Source organism: Cydia fagiglandana, chromosome 2 (assembly GCF_963556715.1).
Source record: "Cydia fagiglandana chromosome 2, ilCydFagi1.1, whole genome shotgun sequence".
Classification (NCBI taxonomy): domain Eukaryota; kingdom Metazoa; phylum Arthropoda; class Insecta; order Lepidoptera; family Tortricidae; genus Cydia; species Cydia fagiglandana.
In genome coordinates this window covers 4,615,526-4,637,677 of record NC_085933.1, presented here as the reverse complement: position 1 = coordinate 4,637,677, position 22,152 = coordinate 4,615,526, and the positions used below count along the sequence as shown (strand labels likewise).

General features: G+C 36.0%; 2 protein-coding genes across 4 annotated transcripts in view; both read left to right on the top strand.

Moving 5' to 3' along the window:
* LOC134673718 (protein tramtrack, beta isoform) overlaps nt 1–19,173 on the top strand; it is a 93,240-nt gene extending 74,067 nt beyond the window's left edge. The window contains exon 5 of one of the 3 annotated variants that reach the window (XM_063531720.1): nt 18,272–19,173. In XM_063531720.1, the coding sequence (XP_063387790.1) occupies nt 18,272–19,158 (887 nt within the window). In that variant the 3' untranslated portion in view covers nt 19,159–19,173. Of the gene's footprint in view, nt 1–11,837; nt 12,303–14,873; nt 15,941–18,271 lie in introns of those variants that run through there. The other 2 variants (XM_063531737.1, XM_063531746.1) reach the window with 2 other exon arrangements.
* Nucleotides 19,174–20,435: 1,262 nt separating this feature from the next.
* On the top strand, nt 20,436–21,725 carry LOC134674089 (uncharacterized). The gene is made up of 2 exons (XM_063532146.1): nt 20,436–20,490; nt 20,574–21,725. Coding segments are annotated over exons 1-2 (897 nt in total). The 5' UTR covers nt 20,436–20,489; the 3' UTR covers nt 21,470–21,725.
* The last annotated feature ends 427 nt before the right edge of the window (nt 21,726–22,152 follow it).

The window sequence follows — 22,152 nt, the reverse complement described above, 5'->3', positions numbered from 1 at the left end:
TGGAAATCTACTGAAATTATTTCTCCACGAACATGAAAAAGAGGCCCATTTTCACATGGGCCACGTCGAAAATCGAAATACTTAAAAGCGAAGCCAGGTTACCTCTGCTCTCGCAATAGGTTCACCATTAGTTAACCCACGGATAACACTTGGAGAATTTTATGTTTAAGTTGTTAGATGTTGTGTTGACTTAATATTTTACTGCAAATGTATTAGGCGTGATGGTGTATTTTTAGGCGCAGGTTGGCGTTGGCGGCATAAAGATGATGATAATGATAAGTAAGTAAAGTAATACATATATCCGTGGCTCTGAAAAGGGGTCCAAGTATCGCGCAGCTCAGATGAAAAAGGTAACTTACATATAAATATATAGATGTTATGACTTATAATATATTAAACTTAAACCCTTTTTCACACCAGAGCTGCGCGAGTTGTAGTACCTTTTTCACTAGAGCCACAAATATATGAGCAATATCACAATAAAAATAAGTACCTAAACTAGAAAATATGTGGGTACGCAAATCAAGTTGGTACAGCCAATAAAATTATTATCGTAAAGAACTTTTCTCTGGCAATTAGATAAGTTCTTCACTAGTCTAGAGTTCTAATTCGGACTGTCTGATATACCTAAGTAGGCATAAGTGGCGTCCATAGAACCGTCATCAATTAAGAAAATTTAAAGAAAAGAGTGTTTGTGAAGATTAGCGAGGCTTCGCTTTTTATTACAAAAAATTAGGTAATGAAATAAATGTTTTTCATATTTCATCTGATATTTAACTAATGACGTACAATTACTATACCCACCCACTTGCAAAAAAATACGTCACGTGCTATATATAATTAGTGACACAATTTTCTGAAAATAATGACAAGCAATGATTCGGACCCTTGCATGAATTATAAAATGCACCGAAAGTGCATAAATAACAATAAGTAGGTGAAGCTACCTACATAATTCATGCCTTGATATACATAGTAAGTATGATAACATATTCGAACTATAGTTTTAATCAAATTAGCTAAGAGAATTTATGATCAATCATTCCTAATTTTAAAGTATCAGACATGAAGCGATATAAAACCGGTAGGGCTTAGCTAAAGGGCATACCTCAAAGCATCTGCCCAGTTCAAGGCAACGATGTAAAGATAACGACACGGGCGATACTAGCTCCATCTGGTTGCTGACTAGTCATCTTAGTAGGTACGGCACATGTACGGCAATAGCATGGATGTCGGCTCCTTCCCACGCTGGTGACGTCTCGCGCGAGTTTCCCGATAGATGGCATTAATAGTCTCGAATATCATCTGAAAGATAATGCATTCAAATGAGATAAATATACAGTGAAACCTGGTTAATTGGCACCTGGATAAATGGAAAACCTCAATAATTGCAAATAAAAGTCCGGTCCCGGTCCCTTAAGACCAAAAGGCCTCTATAATTGAAATTTTGGAACCTCTATAATTGCAATTTAGATTTTAGTGCTTTTCGTAATTTTGCCTCTATAATTGACCACATCGCAACTTAAGACCTCTATAATTGACACTGTGCTAAAAAAAACGTTATTTTTGCTCTTGTTTTTACCTCTATTATTGAAACGAGTCTTGCTTATTGCCTCTGTAATTGAAATAATGTAGTTGTATACAGCAGAAACAATATTTTAATAGCAATGATCATTTTATTTATATCTCCATCCAGAATTTAATTTATTTATTGGGTATCTATCACAGCCTGTAGTAGGCGAAATAGTTTTGATCAATAAAAAACAAAGTATGCTTTTTACATTCTAATAAAACTTTCTTCTACAATTCAAGGGAACTTTTTAAACCCAAATGATAAGAAAATAAAGTGGTAATTAATGTAGTGTAAAAGTGCAAGTATAGACGGAAGCAATATATAGAATGTAAGCGTGTAAATCTACTTAAAATGGTTATTTGCACCTCCATAAAAGAAATTTGTCAGAACGCAACCTCTATTAATGAAAACCTCTATAATTGACACAACGATTTTTTGAACCTCGTTAATTGACACGACCTGCTTAAATGAAAAACCTGGTTAATTGACAAAAATTGGCCGGTCCCTTGAGATTGCAATTATCCAGGTTCCACTGTAGTTGTAGAGTCTGTTCGGAAAAAGAAGAGTTGCGGAATGTATTGGGCCCCATACATTCCACGACTCTTCCCGCATAGACTCTAGATGCTTTTATATTTATAGCCATTTGATTCAAAGGCATTATTTGTTTGTAGGGTTTTCACTATGATTTAAAAACTCTTATTGATTATATTGTTTTTAATTTTCATATCACCGGGCGAAATATAGGTAACCCGAATGCCAGCCGGAGCTTATTAAGGCTTAAAAGAAACAAGCGCGCAAAATGAAAAAAAGACTAGGTACATTCCAATCAATAATATCATATTGAATACCCATGATTTAGATTTTAGATTATTAGTTAGGTATCAAGCTTAGAAGGCAAGTTCTGGCAACCGATAGTGAAGCCAATTGGATGCTGTTAAGCAATAATGTGTCAACCCACATTAATTTTTCAATAAGATGTCAACTCAAAAAATTGACGCTTAAAGTTGACATTGCATTGCAAAATGGATGTGGGATGACTAATTTTTGCTAAACACCATCCAATTAATCTATGACCTTCTGTTACAATTACTCCCATTACTCGATTATTGGAAAAGTAGTGATAGCAATGAAGATTTTACAGTACAATTGACTTTTCAGCTTTATGAAACTAGGTTTTTCAGGTAGTTTTTTTTTATCTACAGTAGGCATTAGGACTTAGACGTACACGTAGGTATCTACTTAACTTTATAATGTCACGTTTTTATTTATTTCAACTTAATTGCAAATTTAATAACAACAAATGACGAGCTTAGCCTTGACTCTTAAGGCATGGCGCCTTGGTATGGCGCCCTCTATGATGAAGTTTTTTTTAATTTAAGATAAAGGAACACCGAGGTCTTCACTGCGAATTTCTTGACACATGTAGGTACTTATAAGAAAATAGTGAGAGGTTTCACACAATAACTTTATTCTCTTATATTAACTTCATTAATTCCAGATTTCCGTTTCGTGCTGTCGTGCCGAGGCAACCCCATGATCCGTATCGGCGGCAACAACTTCATCAAGGAGAAGTCGCGCGGGCCGCGCACGCGCTGGGTGTGCGGGCGCAAGCGGCGGCTGCAGTGCATCGCCAGCATCACCACCATCGAGGGGCGCGTCGTCAGGATGTACGGGTTCCATAATCATAGCTAACAAAGGGAGAATTCTGCATTAGGTACTTCATAAAGGGGATGCCAAGCATTACCTGCGTAAGTGCACATCGACAGCATGCGAGTTGTACGGGTTAAATATTTTACATAACCGCTCTTCATTAAAAATAAGTCAAGCACCGCTTGTAATCTCCAGTAGCACCATCGAAGACAAACGTCTGTTACTCCTACAACTTTAGCGTAGGTAGACTGACTATAGCTGGGCGATTTGGACCAATAATTATAAATATACGATACGTATTGATGTGTTGTAAGCAAGTAATGCAAGTATGTGACTGAAAACTTTGGCAGAAGTGGCCGTTCGCTGACTCGACCGACAGAATCACCAGTCGGTACGAAAAGCGATGAAAAGCGTAGACCTATGACCCCGTATGTGTATTAGACGTGCCGATGCTGTTATGTTATATATAACGAATTCTATAAAAAGTCAGCAATATTTAAGTTGTTATAGGAATTGTAGGTAGGATAGAGGAACTTTTTTAAACTGACATTGAACTATAATATATAATTTGTAGTGATAGTACTCTCCCCAGATATGGCACCACAGCCACACCCTTTATTTGCTTACAGCTTTGCTTAAGCTTATTCAATGATGAAATTATTTCTAATTATTATTATATTAATCTCAATACATTCCGCTTGATAAAACGACAACCGCCGGTCGGTGCCGGTTGGATATAAATTGGTTAGTATAAGGCGCCCGTAATGCTTCGGCATACGGATGATTTTTCGTCTTACCCTTAATGAAAATCCCTTTCATGAAGGCATCTCAGATTGACAGCAATCTTACTCCAACGAACTTTAGTTATATTTTATGTTATTTACCTATTTTCTGCTCTCGTTATTCGTATGACACTATATATACACGTAATTTTATTGTAACTTATAGAACAATTCCATTAGCCAGTATGTTATAATGAGTCTGAAATTTAATCGGTATATGGACTTTTGGCGAGCACAAAAATAATGTGTACGTATTAAAGCAACAATTTTGACACAGTAACTTTTTAATACGAGTAGTACTTAAGTCTGAACTATCGTCTTATTAAGACAATGACAAACGGTCATACGATCGGTATCGTATCGCTGTGACATCTTATATAAGCATTGTTCGAATTGGGCCGTTAAGTAAACGCAGGATTTTTTATTTATTTATGGTGCTTTCAATGTAGGTATTTTTTTATTGCTAGTATATTATATAACTAAGTACCTAATGTATGAGAGTGACTTAAAAAAAATTAGGTGAAGTATTAAATGTATGTAGGCCCAGGGATAAAATGGATTTTGTGTGATAAAATAATGATTGTTCTATAAACAACGTATCATTTAATGATACGCTTTTACGTTTTGGTCAAACATATAAATGGTTTAGGTTAGGTAGATAATTTGTTAAAACTAGGAATTATTTACTGTAAACATTTACTAAGTATATATTTTATCATGTTTTCATAATACAGTGTTTTTTTTTTACTTTTTGGTTTTATTATACCTATATATATATAATACCGTTGTTTATATTGGTTTGTTTTCTCTATTAGTGGGTTATTTTCCTTCTGACCGACTGCTTACTTAAAAATTATCTTTCTTCTTCAAATTTTTGTTACTAATTTAAATTATCTGGCTAATTATATTAAATTCTTATAAAGCTGTATGAGAGGACTGTTTAAGGTTAAGAAAATACTGGAACTTATATCTATAATATAATTAACTGGTTTGGTTTGACAGCAGAAGTGGAGTGTGTGTATGAGCGGCGCGGGCGCCTGTTCTCTTTCCACGACCTTGAGATCGTACTGCACCAGTGCTCCAGTGATTGACCAGCTACATAAAGAACCTCTGGCTGTTAGGGCTGAAAGGTCCTTGATTAGCAATCACCTACCGGAAAACGCAGGTCCCCCACCACCGCATTCCGTGTCCTATAAAGGGGCCCACTGATTACCAGTCCGCTGGACGATATCGGCCTGCCAGTTAAACGAAAAATTTGACAGATCCGAACAACTGACAGGCTGATATCTGAACTGGTAATCTGTGGGCCCATAAAGGACTATCTGATCAAGATCGTAGACCTGTTGAATGATGGGAGCATGCATTGAACGTGTTCCGGCGGATATAATGATGTTTGTCTTCATTGTTTGTACCTGCGGCATAGACGCAAAAATCAATGTTTTATGCTACACAAATAAAAGAGGATGTTGATTCATTATGAATATTATGATTGACGGCATCCTAGTCTAGTCGGGAGTGCACTTATTAGTGTGTTTATTATTTATTTACTCAATAAAAATATTCTATAAGTCGCAAAGTTTTACGGGTTTGTTCTTAATTTAGATTATTTTAGATTAGAAAGTTGTACTAGTGCTTTTATAATATTAATCATGAGCATCACTTTAGTTATTAGTAGGTACCTAATTTATTAGTAACGATATTATAAAAGTTACGATAGATTAAAAGGTATTGGCACTATATAGGTACCTGTATATGGTTATAGGTACAGAAAAAAATTGTCTATTCAAATAGGCGAAATAATGTTTAGAGGCCTTAATCGCGACAATAACTAAAAATTATGAAATTACCTATTTTAACAAACTTAGTGTAAAGTTTGAGATAAAAGCTACAAAATGTAATAGTTTTAAGAATAAGACAATATTAATCATTGTAGAAACAGGTACAGTTAGCATCATAAGTAACGGATCAGACTACGCGTCAAAAGTAGTACCATTCTCGTATTTAACAAAAATATATAAAGCGCCTGTACTTATACGGAAAGATTAGACTGTAACAGATACATAAACAAGCAAACCGTAGAGATACGTCTCTTTCTGGAATTCCAGGAAGGCATGTACTTTTGGAACGTTATTCCATCCGCTTTTATTGATGCTGATTCTACAGTATTACGGTGTACTGACATTTAAGTGAACTAGGGTTGTGACCAGCTCGATGGTCGTGACTTTGACTAGGTACTTGCCATGATAACTATAAAACGCTATTAAAATGATACAATAGGAAAGGCAATGTAAATATGTGTATAGTAAAATGTAATTTTAATAAATAGTACCTACATTTTTAGTTGAAGAAATCGCAGACATCGATTTTTGATTGATTAAACTAACCAGTACCTGTTCATCTATGTTTATATTTTCCTTTATGTAGCTTATAGTACCTACCTTGTAAACAACCTTTAGGTAAGAAAAAATGGTCGTGATTACATAGGTATTTTTTACATACAATTAGGTCAGTAACATCCAGCAGCAAAAGTTAAGCAGATGAGTTGTTCAAAATATGCACACACTTTCTCTTAATATTAAGGTTGTTTATGTTGAACAACTTGGCCGCTTAGCAACATTCACTGCACTATACGCCAGAAGTTGTACAGTTATATGATTATTACGATTTTTATCTAGTCTACAAGTCAATTTACTTAATTATTAAGTTTTTGCATTGTTAAATCGCGTGTGATAATGGAGTGCTTCCGAGCTTTGCTCTATTTTTAAGTCCGCAAAGTGTCATATTCTATAAGGCTATATGCGGTGGACTACGTAGGTACCGCTTTATGAACCAAATATAAAATGTTCCTTTTTCATTGATTTTGTTGCTTACGTTGTGTGATATCTTTAAAAGATGTATCGTTAAGTATTCCCAAGTGTGGTTTTGGTGACAGATTGTTTGTTTTTGATTACACTAGAATAATTCGATGTGCTAATATTGCTTATTATTTTACTCAACACCTATGATATGACTTACATACGTCATAATTACATACATTTACATTACTCCGTCTATTAAGAATTAAAAATACTTACCTGCGTAGAATTATAATATCTATACCCAAACTGAAATATTTCAGTAACTCGCCGTAAAAAGAAGAAGATTAAAAGAAAGACAAAAACTGTAACCCAGAAATTTGGACCCAAAGAAAGGCCTGACGACGGCGTTCGCCTCGACAATTATGGCCATTTCGCCGTTCACACCACGCCTGGTCGCTGTAAGCTGTGCGTCCAAAAGATAACAACAGTCAAGTGCAAGAAGTGTGAATATAGGTTGTGTTTCACTTCTAAAAGAAATTGCTTTCTTTTCTATCATAATAATGAGTAAATGTTTATGTTCGTTTTTATTACAAGCTTTTATTTAGTTTGACCTGACCGTTGCCTGTCTGTCTGTAATCAAATCTTGCAAGTTAAATTTGATCCACTTCCCGATTTCCGATTGAGCTGAAATTTTGCATAGGTACATACGTAAGTCGGGTGACAATGCAATATTATGTGTCATGGAGCTGATCTGATGATGGAGATCGGAGGTGGCCATAGGAACTCTGAGATAAAACAACGTAACCTAATTGTGGTTGGGGTTTTTAGAATTGTCTCGATAAGTATTAGTTGCATGTGGAAAGAAAAGTACAGTCAGGGATAAAAACTTGTACCAAAAATGAAATTTTTGCCAAAAACTTATTTTAACATGCAATAAAATTCCAGTTTATAGTCGTTATTATGTGTATTCAAAGTCAATCACACGGATTCGATATTTGGGGTCAGTATTTAATGAATGGGTATTTAAAAGTAGCAATTTACCATTTCAGTAGAACAGCTTAACATTTCAGCACATCGACGAAAAAAACTGACGAAGAAAAGAAAGAAAAATAATCCGACTACTAAATGTCACAATCGTGACACGAAGCTTGTTTCGAAGGCTGTCACTACCGTGGTTTTTAAACGCCAGCCCTTACCCGAAGACGGGACACGTCTCGATTGCCACGGACACTTCGCGATGCATACTTCCAAGGGTCGGTGTCGTTTGTGCAAGCGCAAACAAACGATTGTCATGTGCGTCAAATGCGAAGTTAGACTTTGTTTTGTACCTAAAAGGAATTGTTTTCTTTCGTATCATAACAATCAGTGATGGTTGCTATAAATTACTGTATAAATAATTAAATATAATAAAAAAATATTTCTAAAGAAGAATTTCACTTGGATCACTTTATAACGCACAACAGATTTGTTACATTCTCGTTAGCTCATGAAGTTATGACTGAGGGCCACGATTATATGGTTGGGAATGAATGTAAAAAATACATGATTGCGATTGTGATTGTAAAAAATATGTATAGTAAAATGTAATTTTAATAAATAGTAAATGTTTAGTTGATGAAATCGTAGGCATAGATTTTTGATTGACTAAATATTTATATTTTCCTCGTAAACAACCTTTAGGTAAGAAAAGATGGTTGTGAATAAAATAGGTATTTTTTACATATAATTAGGTCAGTAACAGTCAGCAGCAAAAATTAAGCAGATGAGTTGTTCAAAATATGCACACACTTTCTCTTAATATTAATGTGTGGTGGTTGATGTTGAACAACCTGGTGAACCTGGCCACTTAGCAACATTCACTGCACTATACGGCAGAAGTTGTACTGTTATTATGATTATTACTATTTTTATCTAGTCTTCAAGTCAATTTACTTAATTATTATTAAGTTTTTTTTTTATATTAAGCTTTGTAATATCGTGTGTGATAATGGAGTGCTTCCGAGCTTTGTTCTATTTTTAAGTCCACAAAGTGTCATATTCTATAAGGCTATTTGCGGTGCAGTAGGTAACGCTTATGAACCCAATATAAAATATTCCTTTTCATTGATTTTGTTGCTTACGTTGTGCGGTATATTTAAAAGATGTATGGTTAAGTACTCCCAAGTGTGGTTTTGGAGACAGATTGTTTGTTTTTCATTAAACTAGAATAATTCGACATGTGCTCATATTGCTTATTATTTTACTTAACACCTACGTTATGCCTACATAATTCAATTTACATTACTCCCTATATTATGAATTTAAAATACTTACCTACGTAGAATTAAAATCTCTATACCCAAATTGAAATATTTCAGTAACTCGCCGTAAAAAGAAGAAGATAAAAAGAAAGACAAAAACTGTAACCCAGAAACTTAGACCCGAAAAAATAATGATAGATTCAGAAGTTCGCAGCTCCAAGCCTGACGACGGCGCTCGCCTCAACAGTTACGGTCATTTCGCCGTCCACACCTCGTCTGGCCGTTGTAAGCTGTGCGTTCAAAAGAAAACAACAGTCAAGTGCAACAAGTGTGAATATAGGTTGTGTTTCACTGCTAAAAGGAATTGTTTTCTTTTCTATCATAATAATGAGTAATTGTTTATGTTAGTTTTGTACTGTGATTTCACATGCAATAAAATTTCAATTTATAATCGTTAAAATGTGTATTCAAAGTCTTATAATAATTATAATCACACGTATTAGGTATTTAAGGTCAGTATTTAATGAATGGGTGTGTAAAAGTAGCAATTTACCATTTCAGTAGAACAGCTTAACATTTCAGCACATCGACGAAAAAAACTGACGAAGAAAAGAAAGAAAAATAATCCGACTACTAAATGTCACAATCGTGACACGACGAGGTTTGTTTCGGAGGCTGTCACTACCGTGGTTTTTAAACGCCAGCCCTTACCCGAAGACGGGACACGTCTCGATTGCCACGGACACTTCGCGATGCATACTTCCAAGGGTCGCTGTCGTTTGTGCAAGCGCAAACAAACGATTGTCATGTGCGTCAAATGTGAAGTTAGACTTTGTTTTGTACCTAGAAGGAATTGTTTTCTTTCGTACCATAACAATCAGTGATGGTTGCTGTAAATTATTGTATAATAAATATTTAAATAGAATAAAAAAATATGTCTAAAGAAGAATAAAATTTCATTTGGATCACTTTATATTGCGCAACAGATTTGTTACATTTTTCTTCGGTGTTTGCTCATGAAGTTATGACTGAGGGCCATGATTTATGGCAGGGAATTAATGTCATAAATACGTGATTCCGATTGTGCTGTCTCAATATTTTATATTGTAATTAAACTATTTAAGTTTTCAATTACCTATTTAATAAGTCACTGTCTCTATTTATGTACTTACCTACTCAGGGGTTAATCCGGTATTCATTCTCAGTTAGTTGAATCCCTTATTCACAAAAACTTTTCAGTACTTTCAGTAAAATACAGAACATGAATTTCAGTAATACATCGGTAAGAACTGACAAAGAATACCTAGTGTGAAAATAATCTTACCCACCCAAATTTTACCCACGAGAAACTAAACTTACAGAGTTGGGCCGATTAAGGGCCAGTTGCATTAACCTCATTTAACGGACTGAATAAAAAACTACCTACCTAAAAATTCCTCAGAGGTTTTCACTTTACAACCCAAGCCTCAAAAGCTTTAATACTGTCGTAACATAAAATGTTAATTGAGCACAACATTTGCAGAAGTGATAATGATCCCATCCCGCAAAGGCAAGCAAGACCTGCTCATGCTAGACGGGTACACCTACTCCTTGATGTTCGAGACATCGCGCGGGCTGAAGTACTACTGCTCTTCCAAGAAGTCGCAGGGCTGTCGCGCCGCCGTGTACCGGCTTGCGGACGGTCAGGTCCAGCGCCAGGACACCACGCACTGCCATCCGCGACCGAACTATGTTTACAAAAATGGCAATTATATTAAAATTTAAGATCAATACTAGTCACACGCTCTTGGCGATTGTAGTTACAGATATTTTCCACCTGTTACTATGTGCAAACTAACTCTAGGGAGAAGGGTGTCCCCCATAAATGATATCTCTAACTTGTGATTCAATGTACCTACTTCTTCATGTGATGTTTTCAAACTCATATCGTTATCGTTCGGATATCGTTGTATTTGTACCTAAGATGAGTTTGTGTATTTGCAATTAATAATTAAGAGAGTAAAGCATGCCAAAGTTGTATTTATTGTAAGTTCCGTGATAGTGGTACTTAGCAAAAATATTTGTAGTAAAAAAACGTTCTAATAGCACTGCTAAAAAATACTTTCAGATGTGGTGCTTCTACCTACGAAGTCCGGCAAAAAGTTTCTCCTCATGGTAGACGGGTACACATATTCCCAGGTGCACCACACCACCCATTACTTATGCTCGTCGAAGGCAAATGGCTGTAAAGCTCGCGTGCAGTACTTAGGGAACCTGCGCGTGCGCCGCGTCTACACCGAGCACATACACCCGCCGCCCAAGTATATTTTCAAGAACGGGAGTTATTTCAAGATTTAACGATCCCGATGGACCGGTATACATCATAATAACTACCTGGAATTTTGTAAATTGTAGGATAGTTGTTCTTTAAAAAAATATTTTAGGTTACGTACCTATATATAATATTTGCAATATATATTGGATTTTGGAAGCAAAAATCATAGGTAACAAAATAGTTCTATTATATAAGTAATAAAACCTTTTATAGGTGCATATCGGGTACATTTTTATTGCAAAACAATCAAAACTTTCCAAATATAAAAAAGTTAGGAATCAAGTTAAAAATACTACTAAGGCTAGCAAGCTAAGTATACCATATAGTACTCGTACCTACCTAAATGGTTACCGGAAAGACGGACCGCTGGATTCCAGTGATATTTACTACATTATGTATGTGCCGGACCTGTAATCGCTATTTTTTTTCTTCATTAGTAGGACGCTATTTTTGACATTATTTTCACTTTTGCTACCCTAGATGTCACGCCTGGAACCAAACGTCGGCTATGGACGGAAAATATCTTCGCCGAGGCTCGCACAAGAATATTCAATGGAGAGTCCATAAGAAAAGTTGCTCGTTCGTTTAAACTGAGTGAAGCGAGTCTTCGTAATCGTCTAAAGAAAGGAAAGCCAGCAATGTGTGCCGGCAAACCTATGACATTTAATTTCGATATGGAGAAAATCTTTTGTTTTTACGTCAAGGATATGGCTGGACAAGACGGCCTAACTTCGATAAGATTACGAGAATTGGCTTACGAATTTGCCGTCACACATAATATAAAACATTCATTTAATAAACAAAACAAGATGGCAGGGGTAACATGGGCTCGTGAATTCTTCCGAAGACATCCAGAGATTATTCGGGCAACGTGACTACCACAAGACAGACAGTTAATGTTAGTTAAAATAATTGAATAAAAAGGTTATTTGGATATAAATTTTATATTTTGTTTATTTTGAAGATATCGTGTCGTAGTGGGGTATTGTAACCTTTCAATGTAGTAACAATTTTCAATGGAGAGTCCATTAGAAGAGGTCTCATTCAAAATGAGTGAAGGGTGTCTTCGCAAACGTCTTAAGACTGGCCGGCATGCAACGTCTCTCGGTAAATATATGACGTTCTCTCCTGACATGGAAGAAGACTTTTGTACTTACGTCAAGGCAAAGCTGGTGACAATCTGACTTCCGGAAGGCTAAGAGAATTGGCTTATTAATTCGCTGAAATACATAACATCAAACATACAGATAAAAAGTTAGCAGGGTATGTGGTTTCGAAAAAAGGGATGAGGAAAACAAGTCTACTGACAACAAACAACTCATTCAGCGCTAATCACGACACGGTGTCGAATACCGGGAAACCCACGTTACGACGTAGCGCTACCACCAGTATAGATAAAGATAAAGAGATAAAAAATAGTTTATTCCAGTAGGCATATTCATATTACAATGCGCTTATGAACGTCAAATAAACCTTTACCGGCTCCAACCGTACACCTCTGCCCCGAGAAGATTTAAATCCCCCCTCAATTGGAGGAGGGTATCCCAATATGGGACCGGCAACAAACTCGGCGGGACACATCTTTTCAAAACATTATTACATCTTATAATTAACATGCATTACGAGTAATTAAGAAAAATACAATTTAAATTACTATATAATTCATGCAATTATACTCAGTGAGTACATAACTTTATACAAATACGTAGCTCTTTCAGAAAACATATCAAATTCTTACAAAAGGAAAATAAATAAAATCAATAAAAGAAATGAGAATACATATTATATGAATCTGACTGATTGTTATGAGATGCTTTCATACAATTTGATGTGCTTTTTACCTGAGCTGAGTCACCTTTAACTCTACACATAATACAATGCTTTTAATTGCTACTTGTCGTTATTACAGTTTCTGGTTTGGACCATGCATGTTTGTCTGTCAAGTAGTCCTCGACTCTGTAATAAGCCTTCAACATCAATGACTTTTTTAAGTAATTCTTAAGAGCTGGAAGGGGTAATCTTAAAGCATTCTCAGGTAACTTGTTATAAAAATGAATGCATTGCCCAACGAATGACTTCTGTACTTTCTGATAGCAAGCTTGTTTTTATTTCTAGTATTATAGTTATGGACATCAGAATTCTTAGTGAAGGAGTCTAGATTCTTAACAACATAAATAATACTATCATATATGTATTGGGAAGCTACAGTTAAAATATTAATTTCTTTAAAAAGTTCTCTTAATGATTCACGCACCCTTAAATTATATATAGAACGAATGGCTCTCTTTTGTAAGACAAATATAGTCTGTATGTCAGCTGCTTTGCCCCAAACCAGAATACCATATGACATTACACTATGAAAATAACCAGTCTATATATTCTAACCAGTCTATGTATGTTTTTCAGACGAAGTGATAATGATTCCGACGCGAAGCGGCAGCAAGTACCTACTGATGCTAGAAGGCTACACGTACTCGCAGATCAACGACACTCCGCACTGGTGCTGCTCGTCGAAGATGCGCGGCTGCAAGGCTCGCCTGAGACGCAGCGGCGACGTCGTTCTGCGCATACATACCGAACACACGCACCCGCCTCCTAAATATGTCGTAAGAAACGGACAGTATTTCAAGATTTAATTAAACTGTGGAATAATCTTGTAACGATGGTTTTAGTTATAAGTTATTTCTTGTAATATTTTATTAGGTACTTTTGACAAATTATAAGACTATAATAAGTCGGTCGGATTAAAACATGTAATGTTTTACTGTGTACCTATTTATTTACTTGTGTATATGGGCAATACTAACTACAAATGCATATCTAGTTATATAAGGTTAAAATTAGGGCATGCTCCCGGGAATTCCCGGTTCTCATATTCCCGGGAATTCCCGGGAAATTTATGGTGTCAAAAGAACCGGTACTGAAGACCCGGTACCGGTACTTCCCGGTTCTCATCATATGACTGTTATTCCCATTTCAATAGTAGTAATGTTTTAGTACTTTAGCTCGGGACATTATATAACATTTAATAATGGTGCTATGAAACGGGGGACCCAAATAACCCGACAAACTAACCTAGTTAAGGAGGCATTCGTGCAGGCAGGCCGTGCTGTCATATAGTGCTGAGTGCATCGACTACGCTACGGCGGTGTGGCTCGGCCCAGGCGGAGGCAATGTGTGCCGGTTAATTTCGTAACATAGGTTGGCACGCCAATTAAGTGTTTGTTTATAATAAAATAAGTTATTTTTTAATTCTTATACAATTATTTATATGAAAATAAGTCATTCATAAAGATTGTACGCTAACAGAAACAATTTCTTAAAATTAATCAAAAGATGCCTTGAGAACCGGGAAGAACCGGGAATCCCGGTTCCGGCCATGCCCAGAACCGGGAAATGAAATTCTTGGTACCGGGACCGGTACTGCATGCCCTAGTTAAAATACGTTATCATTATGCCGTAGACTTTAGTTCATTGTACATGAAATCACTAATTAATTGTAATTATATTTTGCAGATGTCCAATTCATACCAACGGAGAAAGGCAAATACATTTTGGTGCTACGTGGATACACGTACTCGCAGGTCGGTGGGCGTTTCTTCTACTGCTCGTCCAAACACATGGGTTGCCGCGCGCGCGTGCGCCTCTCCAGCGGCAAGCTGGTGGCCTCCGGCGACAAGCACAACCACGTGCCGCCGTCCCACGCGCGCTGCGGCAACGGCGCCTTCGTCCAACTGCGCCCACGCGCGCTCCCCGCTCCTGCCACCACTTCCACGGCCACCGCCACCTCCAGTCTCCTCGCCACAGCAGCAGCACTCCTTCCCTCCCCCCTCTCGTCGCCCCGGGCAACCTCCCTCGCCCTTCCCTTAAACTTCCCCAGAATACTCCCCAGAACCGATCTCTGGCTCCGACCCCCCAACCCTGAAGAAAAGAAAGATCAATAGAATTTAGTGCCAGAATAAACAATGATACGTGATACGTTGATATAGCCCAGACACAAGTAGAATATGAATCCAGATATCGCCCAAAATCGCCTGGAATGGAGGAAACGGATAAGGAGAGCCGATCCCAAATGATGGGAAATGGCGCAGGCAGATGATGATGATGACGTTGATAATGAGCAATCATTTATGACTATCCCCTAAGATAGTAGATAAGTCCAGTTATACATTAGGTACCATCAGTCGCAAAAGTGCATGGCGAGTTTATCAATGAATTCATTCATAATTTCTCCATGCAATTTTGCAGCTCACTGTACGCGAATAATGATATGATTATTGTTGATATATTTAGACATAGCTTACTTTTAATTGTTGATCTCTAATTATCTCAAAATCTATGTATATTTCGAAAATTGTGCTAAGTATAAGCTACGCTTAGTGATACTTTTTACTCAACGCGATACGTAAATCGGTGATATTTTATATAATTATATTCGAAACGAGCCTTACTATAGTTACAAATCTGTTAGGATAAATTTATTATCTATTATTTTAGATTTATTTTATTTTAGTTATTCATTTTTAAATAAAAATTATTTTAACCTAGAGCAGCTCTTACGAGAATTAAACGATTTTTGCTTTAGATCATGTTCCTTTCACTTTTTTACTTCTTAAGTTGAATGTTAGTCATTTCAAACCGTAAATTTAAAATGTTATTTTATTTTATAACTTTTTCTTTGCTGCAGGTAGCACTGCGAGGACTACGGGCGCCGAAAAAGACCCATTAGCTGGCTGCAATCAGAACAATTATCAAGTCCCGGTAACCCATGCCGCTTTACAACAATCGAATAAACAACAAAATCATGTCACTTTACAAGCAGATAAAACCTTATTAGATACTCTTATTGCTAATCAGTCGAAAATGATGGGCCAGCTATCGACAATTCAGTCTATTGTAACCAGTTTAAAAGTCACTGTCTCTAGACTAACATCATCTACGTCTGAAGAACAATCTTCTAATGAACGGGCTACGTCTGTGCCGCTTTACCGAAGCCGTGAGCCTGTTAAAAATGTGGAAGAATTAGCTGAGTTGGAAGCAAATTTAGGCAATAACGAGTTTTTCGCGCAGGTAGTTGCTGAAATGGGTGTTATTTGTGGTTCTAGTGGGACATGCAGGGGCCTCGCGGCTTGCCATAGACTTATTGACCATTTTATTACTCGTCAATGCCTCTTTCATTGTTCGTGGGCGGGAAACAGTAAAAGTGACATCCAAAAGGTTCCTTTCAAATGTTTTAAAAACTTTAGAAATTGTTTCCTTACACTTGTTAGAGAAACTGACTCAACCTTCACCGAGCATGACTGCGACAATTTTTTCAAAATCATTTTAAAAAATTCAAAGAAGCGTCTTCAATGTACAGGACAAAAAATGTCAGCGCCTAAAAAGCGAGCGAAGAAAAGCGACTGGAATTTAAAGAAGGAACTTATTGAACACATCACTGGTGGTCATAATGTAATGGCAATTATAGAGGAAGATGTTGAAAATTTTCACAAATAAGTACAGTGGCAGACGATAGCGAGGAAATTAACACAGAGACCCCTGAGAATACTGAATAATATTTAACTAGCATTAGATAGTACCTAATAGATCCTTAATGTAATAAATATTAGCACCCTTTTCATATTGCGGTCATGATACCAGGAACTGGTAATAACTGACTAGTATTTATTTATGATAAAGTATGTCGTTAATTATGAGGTACATTAAAGTACCTATGTTGTAAAGTTTACGTTGCAGTTTATAGCTTTTCGCCTACAGATAAATAAATAAATATTACTCGAGTTGGTTTATTGTCACAGATTACATCGGTAATGTTTAACTTTTGTGTCCAAGTAAGTAATAAATACCTTATCACTACTATAACTAAAAACACGAATGACGCGTATCAAATCTTGACTAATCCTCATCGTAAACCTTTTAGGGGTGGTGTTGTTACCGACGAGGTCAGGCAAGAAGTTCATGCTCATGGTAGACGGGTACACGTATTCGCAGGACCACCAGACCAGGCACTACCTGTGCTCGTCGAAGGCGAGCGGCTGCAAGGCGCGCGTGCAGTATCTGGGACACCGGCGAGTGAACCGTGTAAACACGGCCCACACGCACCCGGCACCAAACTATGTTTATAGGAACGGCCGCTATATTAGAGTATAGTCTTGTGTTTAACTTGTGTTTGCAATCTAGTTAAGCATGCAACGATACTGGTAAGGTTGAGCGAAATATAAATTAAGTGAGCCGATCGCTCTCAAACTAGTTTGAACAAGATCGGCTCACTTTATATTTTGTCAACTTTAACACTGAAACAAAAATAGCAAACACTCTGTAGTAAAAGTACAAGAAAAAAAAAGTATTGCAAAATTGTACAGGTCCCTTTTTAGCGATGAGACTGCCTTTTGTCACAAATTTCTGGGTTTAAGTTATTTTGTACCTATTACCTATTACTAATATTGTATTGTAATAAAATCATGTAGTTTGTACATAATATATTTAACTTCACTTGGACGAAACTATATGTTGATAATATACTAAACCTTACACTTCAATCAGTCACAACTCACAAATGTCACTCAGTTTCATGCGTTTTTACTTAAGATTGGCATATCAGTTGAACTAAGTAAATAGATGTATTTTTCATTATAAGAATAAAAATAATTTATATTGATATGGTTACTCATTCTTATTACTAGAGACTAAAGGTATTACAGAACCTCAGTTTGCGGAAGTTCAATTTAAATTGCCGTGAGTTATAGGTACTGACATTATATGATTTGTGCAGTATAATAACTCACGTATTTTTATTTACTCGCATGACATTTACAATTCCGGTGTGTCAATATTGTTGGAATCAACGAATCACGTTAATGTCCAATTGTCCATTTCTTTCAAGATAATTCATCAATTTTTTTTATTTGTCCTAGTGCGAACTATTGTTGGAAAATCTACTGCTGCCGAAAGGGATCCATTAGCACCAAATAGTACACGAGAATATGAAGTTCCGGTTACACACAACGCTTCAGATGGCAAACGGCATTCGAAACAACAAGAGTCAACTTTAAAAAAATCAACAGATAAAGATTTATTACTGGCACTTCTTTCAAATCAATCGAAGATGATGAGCCAATTATCAGAAATACAGTCTACTCTAAACACTTCAAGAGCCACTAGAACTAGACCAAGTGTACCCGATAAATCGCCTGTTGATCAACAACCATCCGTTCCTTCTTTTAGAAGAGTGGCACCGGCTAAAACTTTGCAAGAATTTGATGAATTCGAAGTAAATTTAGGTAATGAGGAATTTTTCACTCAGGTAATATTCGAGATGGAAGTCATTTGCGGATCTAGCGGTACATGCAAGGGCCTCGAAGCCTGTTACATACTTATTGACTATTTCATAACCCGCGAATGCATCATGAATTGCTCGTGGGCGGGAAGCAGTAAAACTGATGTCCAAAAAGTTCCGTTTAAATATTACAACAACTTTAGAAAATGCTTCTTAACGCTTGTTAGAATAACTGACAATACCTTCACTGAGCACGATTGCGACAACTTTTTTAAAAATATTTTGAAGAATTCGAGGAAGCGCTTCCAGAGTAAAGGTTTAAGACGGTCCACTCCTAGAAGAAGAATGAAAAAAAGCGATTATGATTTGAAGAGGGAACTTATTCAACATGTAACTGGCAACTACGATGAACCGGAAACGCATGTTTTGTCGCTCTTAGACGAAGAAAATGACAATTCTGATGAGGGAGATGCGCTGGAGGACAATAATGAAGAAATGGATGCAGTAGATGAGACAACTGAATAAAGTAATGTTGGTATGCTGATGCATCCTTCATTCCGTGTTGGTGAACTAAGTATTATAAACGATAAACAAAATAATAATAATGCCATTAAGTGCGTTTCAACGCTCATAAATATATTTAATTTAAAATAATCTTACTCCTTTACTCGTATTTATAGTTGTCGACATGTCCTAGTTAGTATGCCAAACATCGTAGACAGATAATTCAAGATAACTTTGTATGTAGAAAAACCCCTTTTGTCATTCATGAATAAATTGTCTTTAATGTACCTAATGATGTTCACTCAATTAATTCCTTTTTCTGTTCTCTCTCATATATTAATGTTCACTCAATTAATATTTGAGATATAAGAAGTAGCAGAAACATACTAGTTCTTGCACTTTATTCGGTAAAGGATATATTAATTAAAGTGAACTAAATCATAATATAATTTTTCAGGAGATGCCGTATTTTACCATACACAGAAAGGTAAATTAGGAGTCAAATACAACAACAATACATACCACAAGAACTACGAAGGAAGCAACGGCGTCATATCTTGGAGATGCACTTTTAAAGGGTGCAGAAATAGGATCAGGACGCAGGGTTTGGCGGTTATAAGTAACTTTCGATCACATATTCACGATGAAGAATAGCTTCAATACATTGATTTGTTTAAATAATAAATTGTGTGAAATATTAACTATTTCTTGAAAGGAACAAGTTGATGGATAAAATTATTGCGTCTCGGATATAAATTTTTTTAGCTATAAGTACCATTTATTTTTTACGACTCCTCAGTTATTATATAATGAGTGTTATAAAATGAATATTTAACTAAAATTAACTAGAATTAATACAACTAAAGCTAAAAAATTAAAAATAAGTACCTATAAAATTTTGCGCCCTTGGTAACCCTGCCCATTTATTTTTCATTTCATTTTTTAACTCTAACAATATAGTGATAGTTACATTTTTCAACTGTTTCGTCGGTCTGATTGGTATTTCTGATAAAATTTATGGTTAAATAAAAATTATGGTTGATAAAAATTTAAAAACTCAAAAATGTTCATAATGATTCACTTGTAACATGGATTAAAATGCTTTCGAATGCGCACTCTAGTTGATAAATATAAAACAAAATGTCCAACACCATAACATATTTTTTTTTAAGTTGAATAGGCGTCAGTATGTTATCTACTACTACTACTATACTGATGGTGATGTCTGCCTGTATAATAACATCGTATTATAATTTATTTTAGGGGAAGCCGTATTTTACCATACACAGAAAGGTCAATTAGGAGTCAAAATTGAACAAACATTGTTAATCGTTTCAGGTGTCAACCAGTGTAGTAAGTTATGTTGTTTTTGTAAACCTCCTTCAATTCTTCATTTCTTTCGAGATGATTCATCAAAAACGTTTTATTTGTCCTAGTGCGAACTGGTGTTGAAAAATCTACTGTTGCCGAAATGGATCCATTAGCTCCAAATTGTACACGAGAATATGACGTTCCGCTTGCACATGACTCTTCAGGCAAACAGCAATCTAAAAAACAAGAGTCAACTTTAAAAAAATCAACAGACAAAGCTTTATTACTGGCACTTCTTTCAAATCAATCGAAGATGATGAGCCAATTATCAGAAATACAATCTACTCTAAACACTTCAAGAGCCACTAGATCTAGATCAAGTGTACCCGATAAATCGCCTGTTGATGAACAACCATCCGTTCCTTCTTTTAGAAGAGTGGCACCGGCTAAAACTTTGCAAGAATTTGATGAATTCGAAGTAAATTTAGGTAATGAGGAATTTTTCACCCAGGTAATATCAGAGATGGAAGTCATTTGCGGATCTAGCGGTACATGCAAGGGCCTCGAAGCCTGTTACATACTTATTGACTATTTCATAACCCGCGAATGCGTCATGAATTGCTCGTGGGCGGGAAACAGTAAAACTGATGTCCAAAAAGTTCCGTTTAAATATTACAACAACTTTAGAAAATTCTTCTTAACACTTGTTAGAATAACTGACACTACCTTCACTGAGCGAGATTGCGACAACTTTTTTAAAACTATTTTGAGGAATTCGAGGATGCGCTTCCAGAGTAAAGGTTTAAGACGGTCCACTCCTAGAAGAAGAATGAAAAAAAACGATTATGATTTAAAGAGAGAACTTATTCAACATACAACTGGCAATTACGACGAACCAGAAACGCATGTTTTGTCGCTCTTAGACGAAGAAAATGACAATTCTGATGAGGGAGATGCGCTGGAGGACAATAATGATGAGAATAATGAAGAAACAGATGCAGTAGATGAGACAACTGAATAATGTTGGTATGCTGATGAGATGCGTGCTTCATTCCGTGTATACTAAGTATTATAAACAAAATAATAAAAATGCCATGAACTGCGTTTCAACGCGCATTAATATATTTAAATTAAAATAATCTTACACCTTTACTCGTATTTATAGTTGTCGACATGTCCTAGTTAGTATGCTAAACGTCATTGACAAACAATTCAAGATAACTCTGTATGTCGTGAAACTCCTTTTTTTCATTCATGAATAAATTGTCTTTAATGTACCTCATGATGTTTACTTAATTAATTCCTTTTTCTATTATGATTCCTTTTTATATTTGAAATATAAGAAGTAGCAGAAACGTACATGTTCTTGCACTTTATTCGGTAAATGATATGTTAATTTAAGTGAACTTAATCATAATTTTTCAGGAGAAGGATAATTTTACCATACACAGAAAGGTAAATTAGGAGTCAAATACAACAACAATACATACCACAAGAACTACGAAGGAAGCAACGGCGTCATATCTTGGAGATGTACTTTTAAAGGGTGCAGAAATAGGATCAAAACGCAGGGTTTGGCGGTTATAAGTAACTTTCGATCACTTATTGACGATGAACAGCGAAATGCTATACATGGAAGTATTCTGTCCGCTCAATTATGACCCAACGCAAACTACCCCGCGATAGGCGGTACTTACAAACTGC